Raw genomic sequence first — 24577 nt, 5'->3', positions numbered from 1 at the left:
CAGAATGCAGGAAATGAAGTGTCTGACACTCATGACACTCTTGATTTGTGTCCCCTGGGCATGGGGCCGCTGGCAAGGTGTCCCTTATTTTTCCACATTGACGGTGGCAACCCTAGTTGCAACATCTTATAACTGTTAAAACATCATCACTATCAAGACATGAACGTTTCTGTTCACACTGCAACCAAAATGAGACTAGAGATGCTAAATATCTCCCATTGAAAACAGAATCATGGGCTTCACAGCCCTGACATTTTATATTCTAAATACCCATGAGTATACTTGTCATGTTAATACATCATTCTGATTCTGATGTCAGTGGTAAATAAAAACAGTGGTAAATAAAAAGAAGGGTAAACTCTGACCTCCATTCATTGATCATTATAAGGCAAACATCCAACAGTACTGACAAAAATATTTTCTCAGAAGAGCATTCCTGTTTTTTTCCCCCTTGAAAAACACTGTCCTCAAATATCTTACATCCGTTTTATACTACTTACTATTATGGGTACAATTAATTTACCTTGTATAGATTCATGTCAGCCTAAAATGGTGGTGAACTACAGTATTCCTGTAAATAAAAAGCTGGGTAAACTGGGTTTACCCTCCACTACATCCCTGATGATAATGAATATTTGGCTGCATAACTTTTTTTTCATTTATCCTTTATTTTATCAGGTAATCTCACTGAGAACTCGGATCCCTTTTTAAAGAAAGACCTGACAACAAAACATACATTCATAAAAATTCCCCAAAAAATAAATACAAATCAACATTAATTTCTTGTTAATGATCAGCCAACTTTTTAATGTAAATCATGATGGAGCAAAATGTATCTTATCTATAATAAAACACAAGGCGCTGTGATAAAGTACATGCAATGGCTTCAAAGCAAAAGCAATATGTCTCCGTAATCAAATACAGACATGACTGTGATTGTACAGTGGTTTCTTTCCATTAACAAAAGAGAAACAACCTTTGTTTCTGTACAAAAAAAAAAAATCACATTTTGTTTTGGCTAAGGTGTTCCACATGGCTCTTGAATGATAACCTGTTAAAAAAGGTATTTGTATGATTGTATAAGTTCAATTTTGGTACTATTTAATGTGTATACCAAGAGGAGTGGTGTTGGTAGTGGCAGTCTTTGGTATCAAAACTTTTAGTTTGAGCTCACATCGTCTCCTAGTGGTCGTTTTTACATTTGCATCAGTGGTTCTCCTGAAAACAAACTGTCTTGCTGTTGACCTAGTTTGCCTTGTCAGAGGGCTGTTGGAAGTTGGAAGCTTTACAGTAAGCCAGGCCAGGATTGTCTCGTGAATGAGCTCTAGTAAAATTCATGCCATTTGATTCAATTAGGAAATGTAAATGTATTCATGTATTTGGGAGTCCTTGTCAAAATGTATATCAGGGGTTGTCAGTTTAAAAACCCCTTATGATGATTATATTTGCAAAGTGCTCCTGTAGGGACGCAGAGCAGGCTACTGCAGTAATAGAGAACACAAACCAAAGTAATTGGGATTTCAAAAAGTACAGCTTTATTGAAAATTGTTGAAAGACAAACTTTACTACATTGTACTACTTTTCCCACACAAAAGTATTTACAGAATAATTATTCAACATAGGTACAAATAGGATTGTTTTCTCTGTATGTGTTTCATATCTTGATGGTGCTGGCAGGCAGGGTGGATTTGTCCAGGTCATCAAAGTAAGGGTGGGTCATGGCCTGACGTGCAGAGATCCTCTTGGGAGGATTGTAGATCAGCATTTTCTACACCAGACAGGAAAGAGGGGAAAAAAAAGTGTCACTCAAGGTCCAAATGGCCAATGCTTTGCAAAGGTGATAACCGTCAAACTCCACTAAAAGTGCTGTTCCCGTCAGCATGGTGTCAATATGTAGTTCTAGCTGCTCCACAGAGCGCTTTTATTTGGAAAAGGAACAGAGGGAATAGTCTTTAGTGTTTTCTTTTTTGCTGTGCACAAATGTAAAGAAAAGTAGAGCTGAAACAAACTACAGCCAGACACTAGTGTAGTAGGTTACAATTGTCTGCTTTTTGGGGTTTGTCACTTTTAAAATTGTGGATTGCCATTCATTCACAAGAAAACCACCAATAAAATGTATCTCAGTTTTCACTGATCAGGTTTTCAGGAGAGATGTTTTCAAATTATTTTCACATAAAAAGAATCTTGAAAAAGAAGCTTGCTCTTCAATGCAATCACAAGAACAGAAACATCTCTCAATACCTGCGTTTCACCAACTAGGAAATATGGAAAGAGATTTATCTGTTATGAGTCCAGTGATGACATACAGTCTGCAAAATTGGTTTAGAAATATGTTGGTGATATATAGACTTTTGCTATGTATTGTGGTGCTTTTAAGAAGGATAGAATTTAAGTTTTCAAAGGCTTTCTTAAACATTACATTTTGGATACACAAGAGTGTTTCCACTACATTCATTTAGTTGCAGTATACCTTACATCCAAAAAAACAAAAACATCTAGGAAACAAGAATGCAACATTTTTGTTTGCCAGCACTGGTTATGGCATCAATTTTAAAGTGTTATGCTCTACACTGATGGCATCTGAGTGACACACAATCCAGGTCAATTTACAATAAGCCATAATAAAGCAAACTTAAGACAAAAGAAGAAAAAACAGATTTGCCCTTACAGCCAGTAGGTCCAAGCCATTCTTATCCAGGTTTTTCACCATGGAGGACAGGTTGCCAGACTTCCATTTAGGGAAGGTGTTTTTATAGTCAGGTAGGGTCTCGACGTCAGGCCAGACATCGTTGTTGGGAGTTCCCAGAGTCCTGGAAAGAAAAGGCAGAGGGATTAAAAAAGGGGAAGGGCAGGAAGGACGAACTAGGGAGGTTTAGCAGTTCTAAACTGTAAAAGTCTTGTAACCAGGCAGACAGGGATACCAGGTTATAGTCAGGATTGAAAATTACCACCAGCCAGTCTGCTAGTAGATTAGGACTATAAATTACATTTTACAGATGGTGAACTGATGTCACACACTAAATTCAGGGTTCCTACACATTTTCCATTTCAAAATTCCATACTTTTCCAGACTCAAATTTCCAGACTTCTCGGTAGATTTTTCAGACCATATTTGACATCTGAGTACAAATAGCTAGATGTTAATTATGTAAATAAATGGTTTTAAAATCCAGCTGTTAACATGTATGTTACACAGTGTGTCCCACAGAATTCGAATGTATTTGTGGTGATAGGTGGGTTGGCAACGGAGGGGGGGGGGGGCTAATATCAATAAAGAATCCCAATACCTGGGTGGCTGAAAAATTATCTAATGTAGGCCTACTCCATTTTAAATAGTTCCATTTGTCAAACAAATAACTAACCTGTAGATATCTACAGTACTTTGTGTCAAAGATAACATAACTTAAAAATATAAACAGTGCTACACTGTTCTGTTTGTTGTTGCTTTTGTCTATAAGGTGAAGAATAGAAATGAGACCCCTTTTACAGAGAAATCAGCTGTTCTGCCCTGCTGCATCTCTCTGTGCTGTCAGTTTCACCTGTATCTTTACATCATTACATTACAGCCTTTGACATTATTATCTGCTCTGTTTTACTGCTCAGCAGCTCCTCTGGTCCAGACTGTCCTGCTCCTCCTCAGGACGAGTCCTTTTCCTTCTTTGAAAATATTTTTCAATATTAATCTGGATTGAGGGAGCAAACATTCAGAGTCAGAGTTAAAAAGTTAATATTAACGTTATCAGTCCACTCAGTGGATACTGACTAGCAGCTAGGCTATACAGCGTGCTAATCTCGGAAACTCAGCTGTATTCCGAGTAACGTTAACTGTTAGTTCTTCTTTTCAGGAATTCAGTCGGCCGTCTTCTTGGCATGGAAAAAAAAATATCCCTCACGCGTGTGCAGTGGGAGGCGAACAGACGGGTCCGGTGAGAGAGCGAGAGAGAGAGCGAGAGAAACAGAGAGAGCAAGTGAGAGAGAGCGAGAGACAGAAAGAGAGAGCGACACAGAAAGAGAGAGCGAGAGAAAGAGAGACCGAGAGACAAAAAGAGAGAGCGAGACAGAAAGAGAGAGACAGAGAAAGAAAGACCGAGAGACAGAAAGAGAGAGAGAGAGAGCTCGTGTGGAGCAATTAGGGGCTGAGCGAATCAAAGTGCTACACGCAGTTCTACGATTAAATAGTGGAAAAAAAGAAAATTTGTCACAAAGTTTTCTATGTGTGGGAAAACCTGGAGGATTAGAGCGAGGGGAGATTGTCCACTAGTTAATCGATCATGGATGGCGTTGTTCTCTATTTCACTTTTCTGATAACTACATCACTGCATAACTCATAAATGTTCAGACAAGCTTAATATTTGGTTATTTGTCAAACTAATTTGATCGCGGATGTCCGGATTTGGTACAGTTGTAAGGCACTTGGGGCAGAGCTGTTTTGCAGGCTGTGATGTACAGGCGTACAGGCAGCTCTGCGTAGGAGCATGCGTTCAGTCACACGCTATACTTCTTGCCTTGCTTTCGACGTCATCAAGCTCGCTCTGGCCCGCGCTCTCTCACACAGGGGTAAACATTTTGGCTGTGCTGGCTGCCTGCTCCAAACGCCATGAAAAACACTCTGCTTGTATGATCAATTTATTTTTAGAAATTCTGAATTTTATATTTTAGAAAACAGAATAGGGGCAATAGTCTGGAAACAAATATTTTTCCATACTCTTTTCTTTTTTCCATACTTATACAGACCCGGAAATTACTAAAATCAAATTCCATACTGCGTAGGAACCCTGTAAATTGCAAAGAGCAACTGGCAGAGCTCCCATTAGACCAAGTCATTTCATGTGGCTGAAGTCAGTCGTTACTAACCTACATACTTGTACAATGAGTGGTTCATATAGACAGGGTAAAATTAAGACTTTAAGAACAAAATTATGAAACAAAGCTTTCAAAACCAGACTATTTCTGATTGAACACACAAACTGTAAATGGACAGAATAAGAAAATAGGACAGCAGGATATTAATGGTTAAGGGACATCAAGTCCAGATGTTTAGTAAAGCAGTTAAGATGTAGGTAGTACTACTCTGTTCTGGATTCATCTGAGGGTGGAACTGCAACACCAAGAACACTTCTCACTACATGGTAAAAAAAAGACCTCTAATAACTGGATTTAAGATGTATTTTAATACTTTTTAAAGTTCTTAAATGTAGATAATTTAAAACTGTGGATACCTAATATCATTTCTGAGTTTTCCCTTCAGTTAAAGGATAAGTTTGGCGATTTTGGACCTATATATTATTTCTTTTTCTTCTTTCAGAGAATATCAACTCCTGAGTCAGCCGTCGGTTGAAACAGCTCCCTTTGCTAGCCTCTTGTTGATAACAATGAGTCCAAATGGGCTTTATCAAAATAACTGTTTACAATCTGACCTGTCCATCCGCTAAAACTAGATCACTCCGCCAGTAACACACTTTCACCCCACAGCAGTCCCTGCTGCAGCAGAGAAAAATAGTTCTGTGATTTCCTGATTAGTGAAAGTGCGCGTAATGGTGGAATTGTGTAATTTTTAGTCTCAACTCCCCCATGGAGCCTATAAATGGCTTTTTTGGGGACATTTTGACATATCCCATTTGGAGTACTGTTAGCAGCAAGAGGCTAACAGTACTAAGTAACTAAAAGTACTACAGGTATGCAAGTGACAAATTATATACAGGTCCAAAATTGACAAACTTATCCTTTAATGAGTAAATGCATTACTCAGAAGACAGAACCAGTCTTGGTAAAAACATTGGCGATATATCGTTTAGCAGAAATTTAATTTCGCAATTATCCGCATCGGACCCAAAAATCTCATATCAGACGGGCCCTAATGAATCTGCGCGCGTACACACAAACACGCATCTACCTGAAGATCCTGAATAGCTGGTCTATCTCGGAGTCTCCGTGGAACAGAGGTTTCTTGGTAGCGAGCTCGGCGAAGATCGTCCCGATGCTCCAGACGTCAACGGGTGTTGAATATCGGGGGGCGCCCAGGAGGACCTCAGGAGCTCGATACCATAGAGTTACAACCTGGGCACACATACACACCACATCTGCTAGGCCAGAATAACAAGTAACATGCGAAAGCACACACAGACACAAACTGTGTTTACACACACATAAACACATCCACTGCAGTAAAGTAATGAGCTGCTCCAAACAAAACCTGTGTCTTTAGTCGTTGAGCTGTCACTGAGTCAGGTGGGTTGACTATGCAGAGAGTTGACAGAGTAATGGAAACTGGATAACGTATTATATATTATCATTATATAATAATACCAAGGTCTCAACCTACCAACCACCCAAACCAAGAGGACAATTTACAGTGAGCTTGGCTATTTCATTGGCAAGTATTGGACGGCTGTTTAGATTCAGCATCCCTATGCAGTGGACTGCATTCTGAATTTGACTCTGAATCTGATGTCATTCCTTCAAATTAGCAACTATCTGTGAGAAGCCAGCGCTTTTTATTCACAGGTAATGTTAGCTTTCATATGCTAGCGTCTGTTCAACACGTCCAACAGTTTACAAGCATAGTCATCTCCAGTGTGAGATTGTCTGTCAACATGTCAGTGTTAAGTACGTTTTCCAGCGTACCCTCATCTCAACCCCCCCCCCCCTTCTAAAAATGCCAATGGATTTTTACATGCTGCTAGTATCAGAAAAACAATCATGTGACTTATTTCCTACCTGAAGCATCGCTTTGTGAATCAAAAGTAGTTCCTATCCAAATACATTTGAACATTTAATTATGCACGCATTCAAAATGCTTTCTGAAGAGTAAGCATTGTCTGCCTTTAGGCGAAACTGTAAACATTGGATGAAGGAAGTAGGCAAGAAATTGTAGTAGCATTGCTGTATCGTGGGAACAATGTCGGATTCTGAAAAAAAAAAAAACCTCTCCAAAGATGAACCCATTTCCATTACATTTCTAAACTTTATCATACTCCTGTTGTCCGTAACCTTTTCAAGGCTCAAAAACACAAATTTAAAAATCTATGAACAGGTTTCCCACTCTGGGTTTAATAAAAAAGGTCATGAATACCCATGAATTAAACTGGATTCCTTCCTGGCATGTTCATGCTTTTTGTAAGATCTGGAAAAAGTCTGATTTCCACTTCAGGACCAGAGTGTTTGCGGGGGAATGATTAAATTCCCTCATATTCAACTACTTCATCAGTGACTTTATAAAATTCCCAGGGAGGCGTGTCTGACCAAGTTTTCCATGACCATGAATCCCTGGCGGTGATGTGGAGCGGATCCTCACCTCATGGGTGTAGACCCTGACAGGAACGCCAAAGGCCCTGGCCAAGCCAAAGTCTGCCAGTTTGATGACTCCCTTGTTGTCGATCAGGAGGTTCTGGGGTTTCAGGTCTCGGTGGAGGACTCGACGACAATGACAGAACTGAATGCCCTCCAGGATCTGGTAGAGGTAGCTCTAAAGGAAGAGTGGAAGAGAGATAGACAGATGGATAGATGAGGGATGCAAACACACCAGCGGTCAAAAAGGAGACAAAAAACCCTAAGCAGCTTTCTGGAGGTTGCAGAAAGCCAAAGACCCTGGAATCGAAATTAAGAAAAACCAAAATAAAGAAATAAAGCTGTCAAAACCAGCCAAATTCTGATTTAACATAGCTAATCAAAGTTGTGAAATTATAAGCAGAATAAGAAAGGAAGGAAAGGAAAGGAAATGAATAGTTGAGGGACATGAAGTCAAGAAATGCAAACCACCAAATAATGATTTTTAGTGTTTCCCTTTCTAGGCCATTTTTCTTGATTAATCATTTAAAGAAGTCAAGAGGCTGTACATCTTCATTTCACAATAAAAAAGGCATTTTATATACAGGAATAAGTAAAATATGCCAAACAACAAAACCGATAAATTCAAAGTGCATCGAGCAATAGCTGTGAACAGTGTTTTAGGGTGGAATTTTCTTTCTGAAATATATAAATCAACTATTGTAATCATAGAACAGACACAGTCACACAGTTACCAAAACCAGCAAAGGACCCATAACACAAACTGTCCAGAGGGGACTGATTCATTACACATAGACACACACAGTTACCTTGACCAGCATAGGGTCCATGTACTGCCCAGATGGGATGGAGTCCAGGTATTTCTTCAGGTCCATGGACAGGAACTCGAAGATGAGGTAAAGCCGAGACTCCTGCATCAGGACATCCAGGAGCCTGGGACACACACAGACACACATCACACTCTGGGATGATGCTGGACCCTTGGCTGGGCATCTGGTGCAGTAATGCACTAATTCTCTACAGCGAGGAATTCTGACTTTCATTGCCAGTTAATTAAAAGGTGGAAAAGTACACATCAAAAACAACCTGTTCGGTATGCAACCCTCTGATCAGTTTAAAATCAGAGAACAGCTTGGTTAAAACTTTGAAAGCCCTTGCTGGCCCATCTGTTCCAAGATTTCATGCAAACACCTGTAACATTAGAGGATCTAATAAGATGTTACAGATATTTGCATGAAATCTTGGTGCAGATGTTTTTCCTCCTCTCACAGAAATAGAACTTACAGGATGTCTATGCGGGCGTAAACACACTGTATATAGCTGCTAGTCAGTATCCACTGAGTGGACTGATAACGTTAATATTAACTTTTTAACTCTGACTCTGAATGTTTGCTCCCTCAATCCAGATTAATATTGAAAAATATTTTCACAGAAGGAAAAGGACTCATCCTGAGAAGGAGCAGGAACAGTCTGGACCAGAGGAGCTGCTGAGCAGTAAAACAGAGTAGATAATGTAACCATGTCAAAGGCTAGTAATTTAACAATGTAAAGATACAGGTGAAATGACAGCACAGAGAGATGTAGCAGGGCAGAGAGTCAGAAAAGCACATTTCTTTGTAAAAGAGGCCTCATGTCTATTCTTCTGTACCTTGTAGACAGGACAAAAGCAAGCAACAAACATAACAAGAAAAAGAACAGTGTAGCACTGTTTATATTTTTAAGTTCTGATATCTTTGACACAAAGCACTTGAAAGGGAGCACTTTAGATATATAGGTTCATACATTAGATAGTACATTAGATAGATTTTCTTCAGTCCCCCCCCCTTAAAATCCTTCATTAACTGTAACTGAGACCTCTGAAGGTCAAGTAATGGTTAAATTGGTGTATTGATCAACAACCCAATCAAACCTGCCGCAGATTATTATTATGGTCATTTTGTGCTACAGGGCAGTAAAAACCCTACACGTTGCACATTAAAACATTTTCAGACATTCCAGGCCCTGCAGACACCCCCTCTCTATCACGCCTATTACAGACAGTAAACGCACCGTACGACATTGGGATGCTGCAGCTCTTTAAGCAGAGAGATCTCTCTGACAGCGGTGCTGGGAACCCCCTCCTCCTCACTCTCCAGACGGATCTTCTTCATGGCTACAACCTGACCGGTGGCCTTGTGTCTGCCCTTATACACCACCCCATAGGTGCCTGCAAAACACACCAACAAACATGTGCTCCCGAGTTGATAATTCATCCATATTTTGTCCATCATACAAAGATGTGGGTTATTGGGCAATTTGGGTTATTTTCTATCTGTGTAAATCTTGCCACACTGTGTGTGATATTATAGATTAGTAAATTTCTCCAAATATGCTGAATTAAATGCAAGTGACAACATACAGTAGTGGCAAGCAGGGAAAGGGATTATAAATGTTTAAGTGGCTATCATGACATTAGCTAAAGGATGTTGAGAATAACGTGAATGTAGGCTATAACTTAGGTTAAACCTTTAGCACTTTAGCAGCATAACCCCACTTTTGTCAAGTTTTAAGATAAGGCAAAAACACATTAGGACTTACCCTCTCCAATTTTCTCTATTTTCAAGTAGTCTTCCATTGATCCCCTGAAACAGAAAAAAACATGTCATGTCATGTCAAGACTATCTCTGACAGGCCACAGTAACTTCACTTCATGCTAACGTTTAAGTTACATGAATTCGCTTGATTCATATGACATTTGGATCGTAATGTGAAAATTTTACAGTTTTGCAGTTCGCTAAAATCGCTAAAAACAACCGCTGCCTAACGTTTCTAAAACTGAGTAGCGAGCTGTTTCCCTGACGATATTGCCCCCATGTTAAACTAGCTAACTTAGCTAGCTTAATGCTAATTGGCTAAAGTAGCTTCCCATGCTCCTAGTGATATCTGGTCCGCTTTCCGCTCAAAGTTGAATTGTCAACGTTTGCAAAGCAACTGATAATCTTTTTTATTGATATTACAACCAGTAAAAGAAAAAAAGCGAATCATATTTACCTGACTGTAGTGCTGTGTGTTTTCTGTACTGTCTCTCCGCAGACTGCCGCTGGAATGATGGAGTCTTTTGAATTGGCCGCGGCGCAGCAGCGGTTCAAAACCAACCAACCAGATCCCTTGGTGTATTTCAAAAGCACCAATCCAGGAAGAGGAGGCTGTCCTGTGGGCTGAGCGGGAGAGAACGCGCCGAGGCGTGTATTGTAGGGTGTATTGCAGCCTTCAAGGGTTGTCAAAATTTTAACAATTACACAATACACACATGAACGACCCAACAAAGTAGTAAATACGATGACTGATGAAGTTTGGAATTGTCTACAAGATAGTCGAGTTGACGAGATGTGACGTTTTGAGGGGAAAATGGCGGAGTACAAAGATGGTAAAAGTCTAATGTTGCCTTCAAGTCCTCCTCGTAAGCTCCTGCTTTCAATGTGGAAAGTCATAAATAGGACTTGAGCCACATTTAAGTGCTTTCGGTTGTAAATCACAAAAAAGCTGTAAACATTACATTTACAATCAGTTGTTGATACGGCGTCCATGCTCTCTGCACATAAACTGTCACATCTCCCCAACTTGCGTATCATAACAAATCCGAACTTTTCCAGTCATATTTGTTGCATTCCTAGGTATTTCTGACAGTACATGAAGACATCATAAAAGTCACATACTGTACAATGACTTATGGCTGATAAATTAATTAAACATTTGTCATTTCTCATCAACGCACTTGAATGTTCAACAAGTGGGATTTACAACTTCCCAACTGAAAACTTATTTATGGATCTTATGAGGAGACATTGAAAGCAGCATGTCTGTTGTTTTCCTTAGGGAAATCACAATCACACAAGCAACATTGCGTTAGCTGTAATCTCAGTATAATCATGACGTGTGACCAATGTCAACCCAAATGAAAAGTGCGTTCATTGTGATCTTATTGTACTTTATGGTATTTTCTATCTTTTTCAGCTTTACCACTATGCATTTCTGAGTTCATCCAGTGGGGCTTGAAAAGGTTTTTATAAACCCAGGGGTGGTAGAATTTTCTCAACCCAAAAATAAAAATAACTTCTAACAAAAGAACTTCTATAAGAAGGTGGTCGTCTCTTATTACACATTTCCTTTAAGTGCTAGAACTATAATTATCATTGATTGTTCGGTCTTGTTCATGTGACTTTATACTTTTTGAATAGCGGTATTATTATTATTATTATTATTATTATTATTATTGTTCTATCTGTATTGACATAATCACAAATGTTCAACAGTTCCTTGGCTCCCAACCTGTAGATTGAATAAACCTGTCAAACTGCCACTCTCTCGTCCTGAGTTTTGTTCACACTATATCACACTGTGAGTAACGTGACCATCATGTGCTGCAAATTCCTAAAGTTCCTGTTGTGAATGCTGCTGCAGTACAAGAGGGACAGCTGGTTTCCTACTGAGTTGCAGATGCACTGAGTACTAGAAACTGCACTTCACCCTGTAGCGAGAAGTTATAAAACCCCATAAAACCTGTAACCAGGTAAGAACCTCCTTTGTAAAGAAAGGCTCCTTCATACAAGAATCAGATAAATCCAAAGCCTTATACCTATGGAAGTTGTGACAATGAAATATCTGTAGCTATTTTGAGCTGATAATCGGGGATGTAGTTGAAGGTAAAGCCAAGGTTTTATAGAAGAATGGAAGAAAACTGCCACGTCAAATATACACATACTACATGTATTCTGAATATAAAAACCTATCGCACAAAAATGGTAGACATAATATATTGAAATGTATATGAAAAGTTCAGCTACTCTTGGAGAATAAAGGACTTTAATATTAAACCGTTTTCTTCTAATCTGTTCTCATTACCAAAATAACTACACAGCCTGCAATATGTGGTTTTATGCAAATAAGGCCAGTGAACAGACAATGTCATTGTATATTACCTCGTCCCTTTATTGATTCTATAAATCTATACAAGTCTTTAAGTGCACTGATGTAATAAAGGTTGTCAAAAAGGAATTACCACAATTGTCTACACAATTAAAAAAGTGCAAACTTTAACATGGACAAAGGCATTAAATAGACAAAGCCAGGACTCTCTATCGTGAATTAGCTCATTTGTAGGGATTCACTGTTTGCCGTTGCCGTTGATCGGTAGTTTCTTATAAGCGTCGGAGTCGAGGAAGGCCTTGATTTTGGGGCGTGCCGACATCTTTTCCACGAAGCCCTTGAGGCTGGGGAAGGCGTCCAGGCAGGATGGACTCAGGACCAAGTGGTTGAGCAGAACTTCAAACAGGCTGTAGTCCGCAAATGAAACCTGACCGAGACACCATACAATAATATGAACAAAAGAACATTTTCATCTCCAACAGGACTGGGATGAGTTCAACCAATTCAAAATAGGAGTAGGCCCTTTTCACAAACATGGGTGCACTTCCGCAGGGTATAGCTCGGTTCTCACTTTGCCAGCAATGTTAAAAAGCCAACTTTCTGTCGCCCATAACTCTGTCGGTCACCATAATGTATAACACAATACAGGTGTTGTCACTGACATATCTGTCTGTTTCTGTTGTCAGAAGACTGTGCAACTATAAAAAAAGTGATTTGATCAAGGGTCATAAAAATGCTAACAGTGCTAACAATGCTAACAGTGTATAACACATAAAATGTGTTATACACTATGTTGAAACAAAAAAAGTGATCACAGACAGCTGGGCGACAGAAAGTTCGCTTTTAACATTGCTGGAAATGGTGAGAACCGATCTTTACCCTGCAGAAGTATGGCAGCCATGTTTGTGAAAAGGGCCTATAGCAATTGACAAGTCATCTGCTAAAGATAGACCGTTTATTCTCAATTAACTGAATCCTATAAAAGGTGAAAGGTAAGATCTATAAAAAGGTAGGAGTTGGTAATACAAGAAAATTATACAAACAGTCATTGAGAAACTCAGTTTGTCAGACTCTATAGACATTCAAGTTATTCCACTGTTACATGAGTGAATAAAAAGTGAATAAATGAGTAAATGAATGAGGCCTAATACACATTTGTATACCACCATTGCTGCAAATAGCCTCACGAAAGTGCAAGGGACAACACAAAATGCTACAAACTAAAAGGGTAGTTAAATTTAAAGGCATATTGAGTAGGATTTTGGTGGTTGTGGCTTGTAAACACAACTTTCAAAGTTGACCGCTCCTCCCTGCTGTTGCCAGAACAGTAAAAACAAACAAACAGTAAAACAGTACAGCATGGTGAAACGGCAAGCAGATAAGGTATGTTCCAAAACGAGAGTGTATCTGGGATTGGCTTTCACACGTTGGCGAGTATTGAAGGAGAGGATGGGGATGAAGAGCGACGCAGAGTTGGCGGAGCTGTTTTCTGTTCGAACGGTAGTTTAGCTATCAGCTTTTCTACTACAACGAAGCTACGCTAATGGTAGCTAGCTGCCAGCTCATGATACACACTAGCTCTGACCAGTTGGTCTGTTTTAGAGTTCAGGACTGCTACCATAGCCAGCGTGGCGTTTAGATCTAAAACGATTTAGCAGTGGTTTTGGTTGCAGCCGCATACACCGGCTGCCAAAATGCTGACGCCCAGAAACGTCCCGAACATTCAGAAATTAGAAAATCCAGGCAGAAGGCATGGTCTCTGCAGACACACACACTGTCACACTCTACCAATGGGCCATAAGTAATGATTGAGTAGGATCCTTTTTGGATAACTTTATGCTAATTCCAAGGGGGAAAATCCTGCTCAGTATGCCTTTAAACAAAAGAACAAATGTACTGAACTAAAAGGCTAATCCATAAACTACAACATGCATAGAGGTGACATTTTACCAAACACTAGCAGTCTGTTTACCTTGTCGCCAACCAGAAAGCCAGTCTTGTTTTTGGCCATCACTGCTTCAAATTTGGACAAGTGGTTCGGCAGATCTTTAATGTATGCATCTTTGCCAGTTTCCTGTTAAAAGAGACAGCATAGTCAGTCAGAATGATATTCAAAATTGGGATTTTTCATCTAAGTTATATTTTTTATTATGAGTATGAGCACACTAGGATGTTTTGAGCATAGAGTGCTAGTTGCAGAAGGAATATGCGGGATGGGATGCAGTTTTTGTAACAGATTCTATGTACGTTAGGCATTCAGACTTACATATTCTTGGTAAATCAACTTCCCATATTTGAGACGAAGGTCCTCAACACCATCGTTCATCATATCAATGAGGGTGGCCTCCCTGGCGTCCTTCCCATAGGCTCCTGGATGGGAAGACAGGCAGTAAAAAAAAAAAAAAAAAAAAGTACCTTTTTAGTGCTGACTTTGTGAGAAATAAAAACATGAAGTCAAGATATTACAACGTTTTCCTAAAAAACAAAAAGTCCTACATGAAAAAAATCACTATAATATTCTTATAATATACGTCTGTGTTCAGAACCCTTTGGTATTAAAGGAATAGTTCACACTATCTCCTCTCCTCCAACTTAAAGGGGTAGTTCCGTATTTTGAACCCTGGGCCCAAATAACATGTTTCCCATCATGATCCCTATTAGTAGAAACCAGAACTTCGCTACCAGCAGTTATTTTTGGTTTCTTCTGGCTCTCGTGGAAGCTTACACCGGCTTAGAAGGTAGTGCGTCTTTTAGAAAAAATTGTTATATATCCAAATAGAACACAACTATTGAGAGAAAGCTTGTTTTTTGTTTTTTTAACAGAATTTACATTTTGGGGTGAACTGTTACTTTAAGTGCCACTCCGGCAGCCGAGTATATTGTTTAGAAATACAGGCGTGTCCGAGATGTTGCTGATTCAGGCTTCTTGCAGCTACTTTAGGATGTGCAACATTTGCTCTTGAGAGGAAGTGGAACCTCGCACAAGTTTTTCCTGTACAAAATAATCTATGCATTTAGTTAAATCTCAGAAGTTGAATTTAATTGAGATTCATATGGTTTCCAAATGACACTCCTGTTCTTCAACAATTTATGTAAGGAATATTATAGGGGAAATTACCATGATTGCGCCCCAGGTGTCTAAGAATGGCATTAGACTGGTATAAGACCAAATCTCCATCTTCAAACTTGGGCAGCTGGCCAAATACCTAGAGTAAATGCAAAAGGTTAGGTATTTCACTCAACTGAATTCAAAGAAGCCGAAAGTATACACATATGAATTTGCAAGCAGAGTAATAGAATACAAGAACAAATACAAAGAGGCCATGATCAACTCACACATGTGGCTTTCAGGTCTCCTTTGAGCCAGTCCTCAAAGTTGACCACGATCTCCTTCCAGTCCTGGCCCTGATCGGCCAGCAGGATCCTGGTGGCTCCACAGCGGCCTGGGACAGACGCAGCGTTAGCTTGCTTCATTTACAGGGCTGTAACTGATTTAGCATCTGGTATAGAGGATCTAGCTCAACTTAGCCTGGTTGACTGGATATGACTGCCACGTCCAGAATGACCCTTTGTTATGGGGTAGTCAGATTACCTTTTTAACTTAAAGCAATACTCCACTTAGTTCTAACATGAGGGTTATTTGGCACTTGATCGCTATGAAAACCAGAATATAAACTAATCACCAAGATCAGATGCAGCTGGACGAGTTTGTAGCATTTGTAGTGTTTGAATGAGCCATGAAAATATCCTGAAAACTAACATTTAACACGTTGGTGAACAAATTCAACAACAGATCCCACTACTGTGATTTTCAATTGACGTTTGGTCAAACTTTTTAGAACGTCATTTCACCAAATAGCATTTTTATTGATAGACGAGCACATAGCGGAGGGATACCATTTAGGAGAGATAGTTCCTGTTTGGGAGACCGGATCTTCTTTTATTTTTAAATACTAATTTTAGTGTAAACCAATAATAGAAATGCAAAATGATGACTGACCAGTTACTGCTTTATTGTCTTAAAAGCGGGATCTGCTGTTGAATCTGTTCACAAACTTGTTAAATGTCAGTTTTCAGTCTATTTTCGTGGCCTCATTCAAACACTACAAACTCGTCCAGCTGCATCTGATCTTGGTGAGTAGTTTATATTTTGGTTTTCATGGTGGTCAAGTGCCAAATAACCCCCACGTTAAAACTAAGTGGAATATTGCTTTAAGGCGTTAGTTTTCAATTCTTCTAACCCGTTATTAGTTACTTTTTTTTATATTATCCAGTCTGTTCTCTGCACATCCATCACTGTCTGATTTGGATCGGCCACCAAACAGGACAGGAACAGACTACAAAGGACAGTCAGGACTGCAGAAAAAATCATTGGTGCCAACTGCCCTCCATTCAGGACTTATACATCTCCAGAGTCAGGAAAGGGGCAGGAAAGATCACTGCAGACCCATCACACACAACCTGTTCCAACTCCTCCCCTCTGGTAGGCGCTACAGAACAATGTACGCCAAAACAACCAAGAACAGTTTCTTCCCACAGGCCATCACTCTGATGAATGATTTATCGGTCTGCCGATTTTATCGGCCGATATGGGTCTATCACAGATATATCTGTATCGGCGTATATGTTTTCCGATATGCAAACTTTTTTTTACATAACATATAATGCAGAAAACGATGCTTGGGTGATTTAGAAATGGTGTCATCACGTAGTTTTTCCAGCAGAGCATGCTCCTACTCCATTGTTTACACTCTCAGCACTGTCTGCAGCACATGTAGCAGAGTACACATCACAGCTGAGCAGACAGTGGTGCGGACTCGGAGTCAAGCGGTGTCTTCACGGTAAGTTGCCAACTAGTTTGTGAAATACATACTGGAAAGTTAATAAACACCCCATCATTTTCCATTTTCAATATAACTCTAATATAACGTTACCCCTGTCCCTGACAACGGAGGGCGTACCAAACTGCGAGTCCTGAACAAAACAGTTTAGTGTGAATACATGCTCACACATTAGCTTCCACTCAGCTGGCAAGGTATTAAAGTAGCTACGTGGTTAGCTAGTTAGCTAATATAACAAACGAGTATGATAAGCTCGTTGTCACGGAGCGTAAAAGATGGGGACGTTGTTTATTTACTTTCCAGCATTGCATCTCACCAACTAACGTTAGGTAACAACGTAGCGTGAAATCAACACTCAACAGACTCAATCCACCACCGCACCGTCATCCGCCGAGCTGCAGAAAGTTGCTCTGGAGCCGAGTGCCCCAGCTGGGCGGAAAAAAGTAGGTCATAATTCTTACGCCGGTCTTAGCTACGTCCGACTTTGTGATTTGAATTTACACCGAGTGCACCAAGCCTGACTGACCACGGTCGTAGCTGCGCCTGCGCGTCCACGTGAATACACGCGAAGCGATGATTGTTGCCAAGCAACACACTTCTATCCAAAGCGAACTCTAACTGAAAGATATGGATAACGCAAACCCAAAGAAAAGAAAACTAAATTTTACTGATAGAGAAATAAGAAAACTTATAGAGTTGTATGCAGAGCATAGAAACGTTCTCACAGCTAAATTTAACAACACCAACACAAACAAACAAAAACCATCAGCATGGAAATCGATCACCAGTGCAATCAATAACGAATGTGATGGGGGACTGCGGACAGTTGAAGAGAAAGAAATGGAAAGATCTTTTATCAAAAGCCAAAAAGGATTCATCAGCTCTTAAAAACCCGCCGACAGGGGGAGGTCCTTCACCAAAAACGTCTATTTATAGCAGTATCATCATTGATATTTTTGGAGAAGATTCCCCCGCTTTTACAGGATTGAATGGCATTGATAGTTCAGAGCTGTCAGCGCCAACGGTTGAAGTGGATGACTCGGACAGCGCAGATCACGATGTGACAGCTGTCAGTATGAGTGGTAGGTCATTAATAGAGTAACATTACCCTAAGAAATGACTTTATTCCTACAGCTAGGCTAGGCCTACATTGTTACAATTAAGTGCTACAAATAACCTTAAAATACAATGTTGCGATTTTACAGACTCAAACGACCTCCCGAGAGAAGAGGAAAGCCCCACAGCATGTCCCGCACCCCAAACGATGACGCAGGAGGAATCCCAAAATAGCTCTACGCCCACACCCCCAAAACGAAAGAAGGTTTTTGCGGAGCTGCAGCGCATCCTTGTGGAAAAGGAAATCCTTCGTGTGGAGACCGAGACTGCCAAACTCAAAGCAGAACATGAGAAGTTGGAGCTCGAAAAGGAAAAACTAAAACTGGAAATTAAACTTCTTGAGAGACAGCAGCAGATATAACTTCTCAGAACAAGACAATGTGTCATTCACCATTCTTTAGTGAAAACATTTGATTTTTTTTGTTTTCTATTTGCTTTCTCCTCTTTCTCAATTTCATGTTAATAGTTCTCCAAATGTTTGTCCACGATGTCATGAAATATGCGTAACATTTCTATGCCAAATTCAGCTCTAAATATGATAGATGTAGGCCATTTAATAGTATAATTAATAATAATAATAATAGTATTAGTACTAATAATAATAATAATAGTATAAATATAATTTATATTTATAGGTAGGCTATAATTCAGAGCCGAATTGTAATGAACTGTAAGTTATTGATGTATGAGATTGCTTTTACTGTTGTTATGTTTCTTATGTTTATATATTTGTTGTTTAAATAAAATAGGCTATAAAAAAACCTAATAAAAATATGTGATCACAAAGGTGAGCTAATTAAAAGATCGACTAGCTGTTTATTAAATGCAAAAAAACAACAACATGAGAATGAATTTAAACCATTTGAAACAACAATGTTAGATTATAAGCGTTCATTTTACAAATATTTTACTGACAGTGCAGTCATTCTTTTACAACATGTTCTAGGCCCTATAAGTTGTTTATGATATGATTGCGGACAAGTCGTCCACCGATATCTTCCGGGATGACAGGAGCAGCGGGGTTCTCATCCACCTCCAGCACCACTTCTCCTTGCCTCGGAAGGGGGATTCTCTTTTGCACACAAATGTTGTGCAGCACCACAATAGCAGCAATGATGACACAGACGCGTTCAGGATGCATTCGCATTTCACTGTGGAGGCAGTGAAACCTAAAAAACAAGCATCAAAAATAGGCTAGTCAATACCATTTCACAATATAGGCATAACTTCATTTAGTTATAGCCTAAGTCAAGTTTATTTATATTGCCCTTTATCATAAGCATGTCTCAAAGGGCTTTACCATATATATCAGGGCAAAAAAAAAAAAAAAAAACTACATCACTATAGACGCTATAGACTATACACATTGCATATACCATACTGGTCTTTTTTATTTTTGTTAATGGTGTTTATGCCCATAAACTAGTTACTAACCTACGTTTGAGCACTCCAATGCAGCGCTCAACAATATTCCTCGTTGTTGCATGCTTTGTGTTGTAGTTGCGCTCTTGTGCAGTTCTCGCTGCGATGACAGGTGTCATTAGCCACCGCTTCAGTGGGTATCCACTATCTCCGAGGAGAAGACCATTCACTCTCCCTGCCTCAAATTCCCGATGAAGGGCACTCTCTCTGAGAATGCGAGCATCATGGGTCGACCCAGGCCATCTTGCAACGAGGTCGACAATGGCCATGTCCGAGTTGCAGACAATTTGTACATTAATTGAATGGAAACCCTTTCGATTAACATAGTACCATCAATGCACCCGACAATACCAGGTAGTCCTGATTTTAAATAGAAGTCCTGCTTGGTCTTTGCTGCTTCTTCTTGGGTGGGTAGGTGAATATAAGGCGGCGTTGGAGAGCCAAGGACACTCTTCTAATAACCCGGCATGCTGTTGTCCGATGTACATTAATCATATCTCCCACAGTATTTTGAAAGGCCCCGTTTGCATAAAATCTGAGCGCAATCAGCACCTGCAGGGTGGGGGACAGCGCCGCGTTTCTGTCCGTTACATGCTGTAGTTGAGGGGAGAGCCCTTCAATTAGCTCAAACAGGGCTTGCCTGCCAAAGCGAAACCTCTCAATCAGCTCACTGTCTGAATAGATGTCCAGTGGGTTTGTCCGATCACGGACGACTCTTTCTCGTCTTAATGCCCTTTCGTTATTTATCCTGTAAACAAGACGCGCTGCCATCCTTGTTTTTCTTTTCAGGTTGTGTGATCATTATTTTTCCATTACCGTTATTTTTTCATATTCCATTATTACCATGGATACTAGTCTGACTTTCCAATTTACACCTGCTCCATACTAGGCGTAAAAGTTACACCCAGGCGCAACACATACAGGGCTTAAGTCTAAATGGTGCACTAGTCATAACCTTAAGTTGGTCATAACTTTCAGTTCTAAGTCGGACGTAACGTTACACCCAGGCATACGCCCAGCTGGTGCACTCGGCTCCTGATGCTTAGCTAACTGTTAACGTTGCCTTTCATGTTACGTGAACGTTACGTGCTACATTACTGACTGTACTGACAAACTATAGCTGGCTATGTGATAAGCATGAGTGACATGGCGGTACCGAACAATTCCAGTCGTTGCATTTACAAAACGTTAAAATAACGGTTTTCCACCGTTGAAAGTTTCCCCTGAACGTGTATAGCAGAATACGGCGTCGAGCCACGTCAAGCTACACAGAGCAGATCGAGCTGGGCAGGAAGTCAGACACAGGAAGGCATAGAGCATCCGGTCAATTTTCAAAATAAAACACCCTGTGCAGACTCCCAATCGTATATCACATCACATCACAGAAGAAATGCAAATGTTCTCCTCCTGCTAACAGGCACTGTATGTGAAATATAGATACGAAATAATTATGAGGATGAATGTATTTTTAACAACTAAAACACAGCCACAAATCTTTGATCCACGTCGTTCATAACTGGACTTAACTGTAGTAACTTTGTCTGTAGGCTACAGCACAACAAAGTAGGAAATATTCTTTATTTTCTCAGTGTTCATTTCTAGAATTGGTTGACAATGTATAATATTGTTAAATATTCTTTAATAAAGTTATTTGTTTAAGAAAGCAGCCTTCTGAGTACCTTTGCGTAGTCATATCGGTGCAAAATCGGTCCACACAGAAAAGGTCTATTTTCATTCCAGCTCAAAAATTCACTATATCGGCCGCCATATCGGTAATCGGTGAATTTTTCCCCTCTAAAATCGGTATCGGTCTCAAAAATCCCATATCGGTCGGGCTCTATCATACAGTGACAGAAACTATCCCTGTGCAATAAACCTGTAACACCCCCCCCCCCCCCCCTTTACCTCTGTTCATCTTGTTGTCCTTGTTTTTAGCTGTATATTTATTCTGTGTAAGTACATTGAGAGCAACGAAAAACCGGAGTCAAATTCCTTGTATGTGTACATACTTGGCCAATAAAGCTGATTCTGATATTACAATGTCATTACTTTTATTTTTCTTTCATGTTTCATTTAATGTTTCAATTACTTTTAAAAGTAACTTTCCCCAACACTGCTTTAGGCCTGCAGTAATATCAATATGCATTATGTTTTATGCATTTTTACACTTTACACTGACTTGACTGATTATCTGTCATTGTCATGGTCTGCCCCTGTCTGCCATGATCTGCCCCTTTCAGCTCTAGTGTCTGCCCTCTTGGCCCTCTCTGCCCTTGGTCTTTCCTCCCTTCCCTGTTCTCCTGGCTCCCAGCTCAGCTGCCTGCAATCAGCTCATCACCGGTCTGCTCGTCTGCTCACCTGCTTCCTATCATCACCACCAGTATATCTACCCCGGCTTGCCTTCCATCCGTCGCCAGATTGTTCCACCTACTCCGTGGATTTCCCTGTGAGTCTCTCCGCCTGCCCACGCCACACCTGCCAGTCTCTCAGCTTTCCTGCCTGTCCGCCTGCCCGCCACACATCTGCCCAAGCCCGAGCCCCAGCCAGCCTGTCCGCTTGCCTGCTAACCCGCCTGCTCATCTGCTTGTCAGCCAGCCCAGTCCGGATCATCTCCTCTACTCCGACCTGCTGCCTTCATCCCACTACACCCAATTCCAACCTCCAATAAACCTTTTTCCTTTCTCTCCTACCAATTTTCCGTGTCTGCATTTGGGTCCACGAAAACAACCCCCTAACAGTCATATGCATTATGCTATAGGTATTTCATATTGATACAAAAGTACCTTGTCTACAGGACTATGGACATTTCTAGATGACTAACAAACTTTACCTGATTTTCTACTGGCATAGGGGTGAGTAGATAATGACTGAATTTTCGTTTTTGGGTGAACTATTCCTTTAAGCAATTAATTGCAGCCTCTGCAATTTGGAAATTGCAATAGTTCATATTGCAATTTTTATTTTTTTTATTAATTGTTCAACTCCAATCTGGAACATTTCAGTGGTTGATTTTTTTTCATCCTGCCTTTTCATCTAGAAATGTCCATAGTCCTGTAGACAAGGTACTTTTGGCATGGGGGTGAGTAGATAATGACTGAATTTTCATTTTTGGGTGAACTGTTCCTTTAAGAGAGAGACGCTTCCAAAATGGATTAATAAACAAGATGTTTTAGAGCTCCGGTTAATCTTTGGCCCATGAATCAGTATAATAGGTAACGTTAAGTAGAGCTGTAATACTGTAGGTGTGGCTGTTTGCATATTGCAATTATTATTTTTTTTTTTATTGTTCAGCTCTAATCTGGAACATTTCAGTGGCTGATTTTTTTCATGTTACAACATGTAACTTTTTGTTCTGACAGCCTATTCAGTTCTACTGAGATGTGCAAACAGCCACACCTACAGTATTACAGCTCTACTTAACGTTACCTATTATACTGATTCATGGGCCAAAGATTAACCGGAGCTCTAAAACATCTTGTTTATTAATCCATTTTGGATTAATTAATAATTGGATTTAAAGGAACAGTTCACCCAAAAATGAAAATTCAGTCATTATCTACTCACCCCCACGCCAAAAGTACCTTGTCTACAGGACTATGGACATTTCTAGATGAAAAGGCAGGATGAAAAAAATCAGCCACTGAAATGTTCCAGATTAGAGCTGAACAATAAAAAAGAAAAAAAAATTGCAATATGAACTATTGCAATTAACAAATCGCTGAGGCTGCAATTAATTGCTTAAAGGAATAGTTCACCCAAAAACGAAAATTCAGTCATTATCTACTCACCCCCATGCCAGTAGAAAATCAGGTAAAGTTTGTTAGTCCATACAACAGTCCCTGAGCTTCCCAGCTGAAGTACGTTGCAGCGTTCTCCAGAACAACTGAAGTTGCTGGGGACCTGTCTTCACTTATCCAGGCAGTGTGAGATCTGCTGACTGGCTGCATTAGAAGAGGCTTTATGTGTTTTGGCTGCTTTATTTTTATTTGTTTCTAATAAAAAAAAAAAATTCTATCTTTCAGGATAGAGGGCTGTCTTTCACTCACCTCTGACTGCAAAGTAGGTGATGGTGTACGGAGGCACTGAGCAGAGACAAAACACACAAACCAAAAATCAATCAATTCAACGAAAGCATGTTATACACACACCTGCATTGATTGTAAATTCATTTAATCACTTGCCGATTGTAAATCAATTCAATCACTCGCTCATTTTCTTAAAATGCCATAACCAGTAGGTTATTACAATTATAAATCAAAGGTAAAACGCGCCACTATTCACTGGCAACATTACAAGAAGCAATCTGTTTTCAGCATAAGAAATCTGCAGATTTAATAATTTGCATTATTCACTATTTGCATGATAACAGCCTGCACAGACTCAGCTACTGCGATCTAGAAATCCGATGGAAAGGATCGAGCTGTTTTGCTGCAGCTGTGGAACTTACTGGTGGTGGATCAGGCAGTAATGCTTGAAGGAACCTGAGTCTACTGAAATTGGTCGGATTATGTAAGTTTAAACAAGGAGTTACGCTGTGGGCGGCAGACAGCAGTCAAGTGAGCAAACTGAAGGAAAGGCTCCGGTTAGTAGTCTGCTTTCTGCTAAGTCACGGTGACTGAAGGCGGTTCCAGCACCCTCAGCCTTTTGTTCCGCGCATAGGTTCCTCCAGCCGGCTGTGTTCCGCCATCTGAAATAAGAATAAGACTTCCGGTCCGATTTTTTTCAGAATAAAAGCGTCATTTCTACAAATCCACAACACTCAAATATTGACTAAAAACAAATCTTTTTGCACAAAAACCAAGTAATTAAGCAACAAAATGCTCTACAATGTTTTTCTATGATAAGAACTGTTGTAATCATTTAGTTGAAAGTTCCCCTCTACATTTAAACAGAGATTTGGCATTTTTGGACTACATAGGCTACACAGATATAAACACTACACAGGTCACCTTTCATTGTAACTGCACAAGTTATATGTCAAAACACTCCTCATAGACTACTACTAC

General features: G+C 40.0%; 2 protein-coding genes across 2 annotated transcripts; both read right to left on the bottom strand.

The window, feature by feature from the left end:
* Positions 1-1519: 1519 nt before the first annotated feature.
* On the bottom strand, positions 1520-10372 carry cdk1 (cyclin dependent kinase 1). Its single transcript, XM_071911437.1, has 8 exons — positions 10318-10372; positions 9865-9908; positions 9337-9493; positions 8097-8220; positions 7295-7465; positions 5894-6057; positions 2669-2810; positions 1520-1768 (listed from the first exon to the last, which is right to left on the bottom strand). Exons 2-8 carry the CDS (start codon positions 9899-9901, stop codon positions 1655-1657), a joined length of 909 nt encoding a protein of 302 aa, XP_071767538.1. The 5' UTR covers positions 9902-9908; positions 10318-10372; the 3' UTR covers positions 1520-1654.
* Positions 10373-12229: 1857 nt separating this feature from the next.
* On the bottom strand, positions 12230-24138 carry LOC139921235 (glutathione S-transferase P-like). The gene is made up of 7 exons (XM_071911430.2): positions 24019-24138; positions 23618-23653; positions 15529-15635; positions 15311-15398; positions 14459-14562; positions 14165-14266; positions 12230-12619 (listed from the first exon to the last, which is right to left on the bottom strand). Coding segments are annotated over exons 1-7 (627 nt in total). The 5' UTR covers positions 24020-24138; the 3' UTR covers positions 12230-12430.
* Positions 24139-24577: the final 439 nt, after the last annotated feature.

This window comes from Centroberyx gerrardi, chromosome 15, assembly GCF_048128805.1.
Source record: "Centroberyx gerrardi isolate f3 chromosome 15, fCenGer3.hap1.cur.20231027, whole genome shotgun sequence".
NCBI lineage: Eukaryota > Metazoa > Chordata > Actinopteri > Beryciformes > Berycidae > Centroberyx > Centroberyx gerrardi.
The sequence above is the reverse complement of the archived record's forward strand: the minus strand, read 5'-3'. Positions and strand labels throughout refer to the sequence as shown.

What these genes read in the sequence shown, in the direction of transcription:
- LOC139921235 (XM_071911430.2), bottom strand. An exon ending in ACACCTGGGGCGCAATCATG is followed by an intron (nt 14,563 to 15,310) that starts GTAATTTCCCCT and finishes CTTCCCATCCAG; the next exon opens with GAGCCTATGGGAAGGACGCC. An exon ending in GCTTTCTGGTTGGCGACAAG is followed by an intron (nt 12,620 to 14,164) that starts GTAAACAGACTG and finishes TGTCTCGGTCAG; the next exon opens with GTTTCATTTGCGGACTACAG.
- cdk1 (XM_071911437.1), bottom strand. Translation starts at nt 9,901, where the DNA reads ATGGAAGACTACTTGAAAATAGAGAAAATTGGAGAGG. An exon ending in CAGCATCCCAATGTCGTACG is followed by an intron (nt 8,221 to 9,336) that starts GTGCGTTTACTG and finishes TGTGTGTCCCAG; the next exon opens with GCTCCTGGATGTCCTGATGC. An exon ending in CAGCTATTCAGGATCTTCAG is followed by an intron (nt 2,811 to 5,893) that starts GTAGATGCGTGT and finishes TTTTCTTTCCAG; the next exon opens with GACTCTGGGAACTCCCAACA.